Below are 12139 nucleotides of genomic sequence, written 5' to 3' on the forward strand. Positions count from 1 at the left end.
TTGAAAATGTTTGATGTGTTATGTAAAACGTGCCATTTTTCGTAGTGTAGTAAAACTGTATGTGGAAAGTTGCAAATTCTTCATCCACTTCAAGCGCAATGTAATGATGAATAGCGGTTCGTACACTGATCTGATGAATGATACATTGTTATAATTTCATTCCATCTTCAAGTTCAAAGGCGCATATAAAAACAGAGCTGTTATCGATTTTCGCGGATAAGTGCAAAAAAACTGAGAACCCTATTGTGGATCGAGCGTGCCGTGAGTCATTCTCTTGAATGAACGGGCGTTCAATAAAATTATTTCCATGTGAGTAATCTACTAGACGAGTGTTTGCCACTGGTTTCGCTCATTTCTTGCCTATGTTCACCACGGGGAGAAAGTTCTTCGACTTTGGGCTGTGTTGTTGTCTGTGATACTATTTGATGAGTGAAGATGCTATTTACTTCGTCTTGTAGACGGAATATACTTGTGTATAATGCCGGTGGTTGTGCTCCTGAATCAAAGTGGGGTGAGTGAGATTGGTAAATTTACTTATTGGTGGAATATTTTCAAAATTTGTCTGCGAAAATTTTTAATTAATCTCGAGATAGATTTCTTTGAATGTGCATTGTATCATTGTCATCTAGCTTTGTCCAAATGTGATTTTAAAATCAACAAACCAGGACGTCTTCATGAAAAAGAATAATTTAACTAGAAGAACTTTTACTCGATAATTTTTTTCAACACAAAGCACCACACACATATAGGGTCTTTCACTGGCGGACACAATGGTTGATTGATTAGTATAAATATCCCCCAACTTTTTTATGACACTGTGTAGTAAAAGAAAGCTTCCAAGAAAAGTTTGAAAATAAGAAATTAATTTTCAATAAAAACCGATATCTATTCACACAGGATGTTTCAAAAGTTTGTGTGTGTGATCCTATACTTTCTCATTTCAACCTACCTTATTTCATATTTGATTTTTTCATATATAGGGTGAGTCTTTGACTAGTACAAATATTTCAACGGTAGATTTTCAAGGTCAAAATACCATATTTTCCGCCTATTCGGTCCTGATTAAAAGATATAGCTCTTACACCAGGGTCCACCCTGGAACAATTGAATTACATTCAGAATAACTAGCTAATGGTGGTATTCTGCTTTCATCTGTAACCAATCTGTAACTTTTCATAAGCTCACAGGAACATTTTTGCAATTCTGGACGTCTTTAGTGATCTGTAGCTTAGAGGAATCCCTAACTATTTACTATAAATAGTTTAAAAGTAACACTGTAAAGAAGATAGTTACAGAAACATTTCCAGAATTGCATTATTTTCGAATCTGTCAATCGGACACTGTCAGATCGATCGCACGCTACAGATTTGTACCTTACAGATGAAAAGCAGAATACAACCATAAATTTGTGACACTACGCATCTATGGATCTTTTAAACAGAGTTGTATCAAGCCGAAGTACCCAATTTTTTGAATTTCACACATATTTTTTAATTTTTTAACATCATATTGCTCGAAAACGGCGCATTATACGAGAAAATATGAAGAATACTTTTATTTCACTAAACGTCCAAATATCCATTAGATAACTCAGTTTCAAGAGTTGGGTTCTTTGAATTTATGATATTTTATGGTAAGTAACAGTCATAATGAGAAAACTGGAAGACGTGGGTGATATGTTGTGTTCGAAAAAGATTCATCTAATTAATGAAAAACTATATTTCGAAATTGATTTTATTCGATAAAACTTTTCGAGATAGAACTAAAAATAATTTTTTATGGTTTTTCAACAGCCTGTATCTTTTAAACCGAGCCGATTCAGAAAAAATGTTGAAGTGTTTCGTTTGACCTCATGAATCTATTCTTAAAATATTTGTACGATTGAAAGACTCGCCCTGTAGGTATACAACCTGTATTACCTAAGTCGAGAATGAAAGCGAGAAATTTGTGTGTGTGAGAGAGAGAGAGAGAGACTATGTATGTTATAAATAAATGGAAAAATCAAATAAAAGAATGAGGTACCAGGTACCTATTCGAAATAAGAAAGTAGGATCTCGCACAGGCTTTCTGGAACACCCTGTGTAAATAAAAATGGTTTTTATAAAGATTCTTTGAGGATTTTAGTCATTTATACGTTACTATTTCTTTCGAAAATAGTGCTACCTACTAAACAGTTGGCCAAGAGGGCATCTAAAAACAATTTCCCCTTACCTCTTTATATTTTGTGAGGGATAATGGAAATTTCTTTATTAAATCTGCCCAACAATTCTGCGATCCGTGAATGGAAACTGTCAATCTCAAACTCAATATTCTAGTTAACCAAAAGTCTCGAATTGTTCAAATCAGAGCCTACCTACATGAACTTATCTACCAATTACGACTAAATGGCTTTCATCTGTTTGATTGAAGGCTTGAGAGTTCACTAGTTCCATGGGCAATTCCTTTCATAATTCATTAATGAACCACGATCTTGATGTATGCAGCATGAAAGGATGATCTCTGCAACGGCCTCTAGAACGTAGCCAGGTTCAAAGCTGTGTACCGTCATTTGTATCAGTAAAACAAACACGGGACTTAATTAACCCTATCTAACTTTTAATTTAGAACATCCTACCAGCGTTCGGCATGAGCGATTGACCCTCTGAAAAGATCTATCCTCTCAAAGGTTATGGATCGGTTTTTCGTGTTCTTTCCTGTGCGTTCGTTTTGAATTTTTTTAAAATTTTTGTGATGACGTCAAGTGCGACATTGGTGAAATGCGTGGAAGTACAGATTGTGGACAACAAATCCGTGGTATGTTGAATAAATATTACGAATGCGTGCACCACATTTAAGGGGGGTTGAAGACCTTTTCATGTTATTGTAAACAATCAATGTCAAATTGAATGTCGAGGGAAGATTTCCTGTATATCACCCTTTATTATCATATCATATTACCCCCTTCATCGTATCACCCCTTGGAATAGCCACCCCAACCCTTGACATTTGAATTTGAATCGCAAAGTTGAATCGTGCTATAGGTATATCAGAAAATGGCTAAATCTGCTTATTCCTTTTCGGAATATTTAACTCTCTGGAAAATCAATACCTTATAGTTAAATAATATCATTTGATTTTCATTTAAAATTCAAATGTTACCGATACCAATTAGATAGGTATATCTAATGTATCATCAAGGTACTGGAGAGTGAACCAAATATGCCATCAAAAAAACTTCAGCAATATAAGCATGGAGATTTATTACGAAAAAAACATTTTTCAAAAAAAAAAAAATCCTTCTGATTCGACTGATTTTCAACATTGAATAGTACAGATACAATTTCCTTCTTTCACAATATAATAAGTATTTTCTATATGCTCAAATAATTCACAGAAACCACAGAATGGTGGTTTCACATCCATTTCGAGCATTTTATTGAAAATTTACCCTAGAAAAATTACAATCGAAATTAAATAAATCAAAAATAACTTTCCATGCCTATGTCTGATAGTTTTGCTCACTTGAAACACACTGTAGGTACATGGCTTTTATTTTTCCTTCCAATTCAATCCTTGTACCAGTATTATAAATTTGAGATATGACGTCATAGATAATTTTTTCGAATTGCAATTCTTACTTTTTTGTTGGACGATAAATGTTGATACGTGTCCTTTTTAGAATTGCCTGAATTATGCCATTTTCGAATAAGTTGATTTTCATTTTCTAACGATAGGGAATAAAAATTTGATAGTCGGTACTCATCTGTAACTTGTTATACCTACCATTTAAGAATATTACGGTTGCCAATTGAAAAAATTATCGATTGCATCATATCTCATATTTTGGGAAGCATTTTCTTACATAACAAAAGACAATTTAAAATACTATACAGGGTGGGTCTTTGACTCGTAAAAATATTTTAACAGTAGATTCTTGAGGTCAAAAGAAGCACTTTTTTTTGCTGTACCATTTTTTCCGATTCGAGCCTGATAAAAAAATTTTCTAATGATATGTGCCACCCCTGGAAAAACAAAATTACCTTCAGAATAACTAGCTAAATCTGTGACATTACACATCTGTGGATCTTTTGAACAGAGTTGTAATCAGCCAAAGTACACAATTTTTCAAATTTCCCAGAGTCTTTTGAATTTTTAACACCAAATAATTCAAAAACGGCACAATATACTAGAAAATATGAAGAATACTTTTATTTTACAAAACGTTCAAATATTCATTAGATAACGTTCATCTTAGTTTCAAGAGTTAGGTTCTTTGAATTTTTGGTATTTTTATAATTCGCAATAGCAATAATGAGAAAACTGGAAAACTTAGGTGATATTTTGTGCTCGAAAAAGATTATTCAAATAAATGAAAAACTATATTCCGAAATTCATTTCATTCGATAAAACCGTTTGTGAGAGAACTAAAAATATAATTTTTTTGTGATTTTTCAACAGCCTGTATGTCTTAAACCAAGCAGATTCGGAAAAAAGTGTTTCTGTTGACCTCAAGAATCTATTGTTGAAATATTTATACGAGACAAAGACTCGTCCTCTATAATTGACCTGTCCTAGCATATCAAAAACAAAAAAAATTCCCATGTAATTTGCTGAATTCATCATGTTAGAGGGATGGAATCAATCTCTTGTACGTGCTGAATCGGCTCAGTCAAGTCAAATAAGCAAGTGCTGCTCGAAAAAAATTATATTATATGATAGACCCAAACTATTTTTTGGCAATACCCTCTCAAATTTTTCTTCAACTATTCATTTACACCCTGTATATTATATTCCACCATAAAAAATTTTCATGAGAAACGTGATGCCTCTGATTTTCAATGCTAGTGCCCTTGCATAACCCTTACCCCCTTATTGTAGCAACCACTTCATTCGCTAAGAAAGATGGTGAACTCTACATCTCAAGGGAAATTTTTGTTTCACGGAGAAATGCTCGGCCAAACTCTCGCGATAAAAATGAGATTGGGACAAACACAATGACGCGAAGTGAAGAAGACCTGCTGCTTATAGATAACGCTCGGAAATCCAGACAGTTTCAAGGAAAAACCTCGCAGTCCCATTACGAATTTCCCTTGAACAGTTTCTGACTGTCAACTCTGGTAGAATTACGAACATCGCGAATTCCCTACTTGCTGAAAACGGCCACGAAATGCTTTATACCATTGAAATCCGGTCTGAGTGTTTCTTGATCTGAATGTTTCCTTTTCAATTTTCGTAATATTTCCTGTTGGGTATACAGGCTGATTATTTGCCAAACCCACCCTAAGTTAAGAGGAGAATTAATCTAGGTTGTCTGAGGAATGCATTTTCACTGTTTTATCTCTGATTTCGACGAAATCTAGAATATTTTCATGTTATATTGGGCGTAGAGCTATCAGCGTTTTATCTAATCTTATGCACAATTAATCATCGCATTTTTGGATTTCCTATCATCGCTATACAGGGTGAGTCTTTGACCCGTACAAATATTTTAACAGTAGATTCTTGAGGTAAAAAAAACACATTTTTCCGAATCGGTTCGGTTCAAAAAATACAGACAGTTGAAAAATCGTAAAAAAATATTACTTTTAGTTCTATCTCACAAACGGTTTTATCGAATGAAATGAATCTCGGAATATTAGTTTTCATTTATTTGATTAATCTTTTTCGAACACAAGATATCACCTGCTACGTCTTCCAGTTTTCTTATTATGACCATTTCGTACCATACAAAAACAAAAAATTCAAAGAACCCAACTCTTGAATCTAAAGTTGGACGCTATCTAATGAATATTTGAACGTTTTGTAAGATAAAAGTATTCCTCATATTTTTTCGTATAATGTACCGTTTTCGAGTAATTTGATGTACAAAAATTAAAAAGTATCTGTGAAATTGGAAAAATTTTGGCTGAATCCAAAGTACCCAATTTTTATATCAATATAACTCTGTTAAGATCCTCGGATGTGTAATGTCACAGATTTAGCTAGTTATTCTGCAGGGAATTTTTTTTTCCCAGGGGTGGCATAGCTTATTATGAAAACTTAAAATGGCTTTATCTTTTTATCAGGGCCGAATCGGAAAAAATGATATAGAAAAAAGGGTTCCTTTTGACTTCAAGAATCTGCTGTTAAAATATTTGTACGAGTCAAAGAATCGCCCTATATACCTCCCACTGCTTTAGGTTTTTGGCTCTACGTGGTTACGTAGAGAATATAGGAATATAGCAACCGCTTCCACACTATTCCTAAAACAACTGAATGCATAAAATATAAATACACTGCGCAAAAAAATTTGACTGCTCGCACAGACCTAGTGGTCGTTGATAATGGAGCTATGAATGCTGATAAGTATATAAGAAACATTCTTGAAGAGCATGTAGTGCCATTTGCCCCATACATTGGTGAAAATTTCATTTTTATGGACGATAATGCCAGACCCCATCGTGCGCGCATCGTTGAGGAGTATCTTGAAGAGATTGAAGTCTCTCGAATGGAATGGCCAGCAAGAAGTCCAGATCTCAATCCGATTGAGCAGGTTTGCGACAACCTCAATAGAAGGCTGAGAAGTTCAGAAAATCATCCAGCTGCTCTTAATGACTTAGGAATCCAACTCGGAGAAATCTGGGAAGGATTAGATCAGAACATTTTAAGATCACTCATTTTGAGTATGAACCGTCGTTGCCGAGCTGTAATTAACTCAAGGGGTGGAAATACCAAGTATTAAATCACTTATCAGCATTTCAGTATTTTGAAAATTTTTCATTTCTCTTCTTTCACATAAGATTCGGTGAAATCCTGAATTTGTCTTCCATTTAATGTGTCTTGTTTCGTTCAAAACCTTCCCGAGAGAACATAAAAAGTAAGTTATAAAGTCAATGTAGAGTTAACTTTCATTAAAATTGAGATTTTCAGAATGTGCGTTAATTTTTTTGCGCAGTGTATAAATATGTCCCTTCAACCATGCATTTTCGAGATAGAATAACACCTTGCAAAGTATTTAGGATATTGAAGCTTTGCATAAAGTGTTAAGCGTGTTTGTTTTGATTATTTTCAATGCATGTAGCTATTTCTCTATTGAAGTTTCTGTTCGTAATAGACTTTCAGTGTCGTGTATTAATTTTTTGATCAACTTCTTTTTTCATCTTGTTTCGAAGTGAGATAACTCAACTCTCAACTTTAAATTACAGTTGAATTATTATCTATTGCAGTCTGCAGTTTAGCTCTACCAATATTTGGCAGAAACAAGGCTGAAACCTCTGCTCATCCTTTAGCAAGTCGAATTTTCGTCCGATTGAAACGTTCCAGATTTACCCCACGAAAATAGAATGTAAACGTTGAAAATGTTCCATTACTCACATAATCGCTATGCAGTCATCCCCAAACTTCTGCTGGTAATCCTCCGGGAATGAAATGAATTGGAGATGGAGAATGGAAAGCAAATAATGTGAATCAACAAAGAGAGAATGGGTTATTGTGTAAATACCAGTGCTTTTGCGTGAAAGTGATGTTTCATGTAACGAATTTTTCGTTTTCGGTGATGCGAACAATGGAATTATAGGCAGAAATTATTGATGCATTGTTTATTCGAATGATTTCTGGAAATTAAATCATTTGATGTACAGGAAACATCCTCTCTTAGCCATGCATGAAAGTAGTGTATTTCTGGAACGTATTAAAAAGAAAAATGTTAGTTTCATTCAGTAATTTATTGCAATTCTTTATGTTCGTTAAAGCGTGTATTCATCTGAGGTTCTTATATGGAAAAAACTTTTGAAATTCAAAAAAATTTCCCTATCCAAGATATGAGGGGGGAGCTTAGCTCACTAGGGGGACGAAGTTGATGAAGGAAAATCCAAATCAATGTCTGCTTTCTACAGAATGACGGTTCCGAATACTTCTGAAAACACTATTGCTGAGTAATGCTGAGGCAAACAATCGTCTGCTTCTGTTCATGAATTTTGATTACGGGTGTGAAGGCAGCAACGGTTTCCAGCAACGGTTTTTTCATTTTCGCTTTTACCATACAGATTGTAAAAATACCTGTTGTTCGGGATTTTTTGATATGAATGGGTTATTTAGAACATTATAAACACAGTCTATAGGGTGAAATAATTTGTGCATCGAAAACTACCCCCACCAACCCCCCGAAATTTAACTATCTTGATGCACAGTGAAAAAACCCCGTTGCTCGGAGTTTTTCTATGAAAATGGGTTCTTACCCACATACTGAACACGATCTATAGGGTGAAATAATTTGTGCATCAAAAACTACCCCCCTCCAACCCTCTAATGTTGAACTATCTTGATACAGTAAAAAGTGTGAAAAAAAAACCGTTGCTCGTAGTTTTTTGATGGAAATGGGTTGTTACCAACATACTAAACACGATCTATAGGGTGAAATAATTTGTGCATCAAAAACTACCCCCCTTCAACCCTCTGAAGTTGAACTCTATTGATGCAGTAACAAGTGTAAAAAAAACCGTTGCTCGGTGTTTTTTGATGGAAATGGGTTGTTACCAACATACTAAACACGACCTACAGGGTGAAATAATTTGTGCATCAAAAACTACACCCCTCCAACCCTCTGAAGTTGAACTATCTTGATACAGTAAAAAGTGTGAAAAAAAAACCGTTGCTCGTAGTTTTTTGATGGAAATGGGTTGTTACCAACATACTAAACACGACCTACAGGGTGAAATAATTTGTGCATCAAAAACTACCCCCCTCCAACCCTCTGAAGTTGAACTATCTTGATACAGTAAAAAGTGTGAAAAAAAACCGTTGCTCGTAGTTTTTTGATGGAAATGGGTTGTTACCAACATACTAAACACGATCTATAGGGTGAAATAATTTGTGCATCAAAAACTACCCCCCTCCAACCCTCTAATGTTGAACTATCTTGATACAGTAAAAAGTGTGAAAAAAAACCGTTGCTCGTAGTTTTTTGATGGAAATGGGTTGTTACCAACATACTAAACACGATCTATAGGGTGAAATAATTTGTGCATCAAAAACTACCCCCCTTCAACCCTCTGAAGTTGAACTCTATTGATGCAGTAACAAGTGTAAAAAAAACCGTTGCTCGGTGTTTTTTGATGGAAATGGGTTGTTACCAACATACTAAACACGACCTACAGGGTGAAATAATTTGTGCATCAAAAACTACCCCCCTCCAACCATCTGAAGTTGAACTATCTTGATACAGTAAAAAGTGTGAAAAAAAACCGTTGCTCGTAGTTTTTTGATGGAAATGGGTTGTTACCAACATACTAAACACGATCTATAGGGTGAAATAATTTGTGCATCAAAAACTACCCCCCTTCAACCCTCTTAAGTTGAAATATATTGATAAAGTAAAAAGTGTGAAAAAAAACCGTTGCTCGTAGTTTTTTGATGGAAATGGGTTGTTACCAACATACTTAACACGATCTATAGGGTGAAATAATTTGTGCATCAAAAACTACCCCTCCTTCAACCCTCTGAAGTTGAACTCTATTGATGCAGTAACAAGTGTAAAAAAAAACCGTTGCTCGGTGTTTTCACCCTGTAGGTCGTGTTTAGTATGTTGGTAACAACCCATTTCCATCAAAAAACTACGAGCAACGGTTTTTTTTTTTCAAACTTTCACTGTATCAAGATACATAGTTCAACTTGAGAGGGTTGGAGGGGGGTAGTTTTTGATGCACAAATTATTTCACCCTGTAGGTCGTGTTTAGTATGTTGGTAACAACCCATTTCCATCAAAAAACACCGAGCAACGGTTTTTTTTACACTTGTTACTGCATCAATAGAGTTCAACTTCAGAGGGTTGAAGGAGGGGTAGTTTTTGATGCACAAATTATTTCACCCTATAGATCGTGTTTAGTATGTTGGTAACAACCCATTTCCATCAAAAAACTACGAGCAACGGTTTTTTTTCACACTTTTTACTGTATCAAGATAGTTCAACATTAGAGGGTTGAAGGAGGGGTAGTTTTTGATGCACAAATTATTTCACCCTATAGATCGTGTTTAGTATGTTGGTAACAACCCATTTCCATCAAAAAACTACGAGCAACGGTTTTTTTTTCAAACTTTTCACTGTATCAAGATAGTTCAACTTCAGAGGGTTGGAGGGGGGTAGTTTTTGATGCACAAATTATTTCACCCTGTAGGTCGTGTTTAGTATGTTGGTAACAACCCATTTCCATCAAAAAACACCGAGCAACGGTTTTTTTTTACACTTGTTACTGCATCAATAGAGTTCAACTTCAGAGGGTTGAAGGAGGGGTAGTTTTTGATGCACAAATTATTTCACCCTATAGATCGTGTTTAGTATGTTGGTAACAACCCATTTCCATCAAAAAACTACGAGCAACGGTTTTTTTTCACACTTTTTACTGTATCAAGATAGTTCAACTTCAGAGGGTTGGAGGGGGGTAGTTTTTGATGCACAAATTATTTCACCCTGTAGGTCGTGTTTAGTATGTTGGTAACAACCCATTTCCATCAAAAAACACCGAGCAACGGTTTTTTTTTACACTTGTTACTGCATCAATAGAGTTCAACTTCAGAGGGTTGAAGGAGGGGTAGTTTTTGATGCACAAATTATTTCACCCTATAGATCGTGTTAAGTATGTTGGTAACAACCCATTTCCATCAAAAAACTACGAGCAACGGTTTTTTTTTCACACTTTTTACTGTATCAAGATAGTTCAACATTAGAGGGTTGGAGGGGGGTAGTTTTTGATGCACAAATTATTTCACCCTATAGATCGTGTTTAGTATGTTGGTAACAACCCATTTCCATCAAAAAACTACGAGCAACGGTTTTTTTTCACACTTTTTACTGTATCAAGATAGTTCAACATTAGAGGGTTGGAGGGGGGTAGTTTTTGATGCACAAATTATTTCACCCTATAGATCGTGTTCAGTATGTGGGTAAGAACCCATTTTCATAGAAAAACTCCGAGCAACGGGGTTTTTTCACTGTGCATCAAGATAGTTAAATTTCGGGGGGTTGGTGGGGGTAGTTTTCGATGCACAAATTATTTCACCCTATAGACTGTGTTTATAATGTTCTAAATAACCCATTCATATCAAAAAATCCCGAACAACAGATATTTTCACAATCTGTATGGTAAAAGCGAAAATGAAAAAACCGTTGCTGGAAACCGTTGCTGCCTTCACACCCGTATTTTGATTCATTATCTTCGGGTTCCGAAGTCTATGTATATTCATGGTGGTTGGTGTTTAAAGTCTACTAGAAAGTCTGCAAGAACTATCGTAATAATTTGTACCAAGTGGTTTTGAACACCAATCTGTTCAACCAAAATATTTTCATAGACTTCCGATTATACCAGAAACAGCACGCTACATTCCTATTTCAAATGACACCCCACTATCTTATTCCACCATAAGTGAGTTGATTTCAACAATGTACCATGCAAGGAATCAATTCAATAGTTTTCTAATTATCAAGATTTTTCCCAAGAGAATAGTGTTGTAGGTGCCTCACATTCCTTGGTATAACATTCTTTAATGTACTGTATAGAATCAGTAGAACTCGATATCAAACGAAGGTATTTCAATATTAAAACTGGACATTTTGAAAAAAAAAGTTCTAATAATGTTCTTCTTCGTGTAAGGTATTATCAAACACTAAAGTTTTCTCTTCCAGCAAGCTACTTTGATATCCCTGTCTGATCATCCTCAAGACCCAAAGTGAAGGAATTCCAAATATGTATACATCTTAGTGCATTAACTTATTGTTACTTTCTTACAGTATCTTTGAAAGCACTCTTAGTTTACACATCCATAAGTGACACTTGAGATTGTTTGCCCATGAAGCCATCTAGAATGCAATCCTAAACCCTTAGCACCTTTAGGTACTGGCACTGATTGGGTACTAATCAGTAGGTACTAACGTCTTTCCCATATCGAAGACAATATTCGAATGGGTAAATAAGATAAAAACTGATATCCCATGAGTAGATATCCAGTATTTGAGTGGAATTTGCAAGTGAGCTTTGACCAAAGTTTCGTCGGTGGGTTTTTTTCTATTGATCATCTAGTGCGATATGTGATATATTATTGGTTCGGTTATGTCTCTGCTCAATTTGAACAGAGTTTCGAAAAATGATAACAGCGGAAAGGAGGAAATGGAGCCTTGTCTTCCAGTGAG

The 12139-nt window shown here is 35.1% G+C and overlaps 1 protein-coding gene across 7 annotated transcripts in view; it reads left to right on the forward strand.

Moving 5' to 3' along the window:
* The window catches only part of LOC123307432 (phospholipid phosphatase 1-like), a 38153-nt gene that overhangs the window by 16400 nt on the left and 9614 nt on the right, over positions 1-12139 (forward strand). Inside the window, exon 1 of one of the 7 annotated variants that reach the window (XM_044889737.1) lies at positions 356-511. The exons of 4 other annotated variants lie outside the window; for them this stretch is intronic. In XM_044889737.1, coding sequence (XP_044745672.1) covers positions 479-511 — 33 coding nt within the window. In that variant the 5' untranslated portion in view covers positions 356-478. Of the gene's footprint in view, positions 1-355; positions 512-2715; positions 2794-11964; positions 12135-12139 lie in introns of those variants that run through there. 2 more of the 7 variants (XM_044889735.1, XM_044889733.1) reach the window with 2 other exon arrangements.

Source organism: Coccinella septempunctata, chromosome 2 (genome assembly GCF_907165205.1).
Source record: "Coccinella septempunctata chromosome 2, icCocSept1.1, whole genome shotgun sequence".
In the NCBI taxonomy this organism is placed as follows: domain Eukaryota; kingdom Metazoa; phylum Arthropoda; class Insecta; order Coleoptera; family Coccinellidae; genus Coccinella; species Coccinella septempunctata.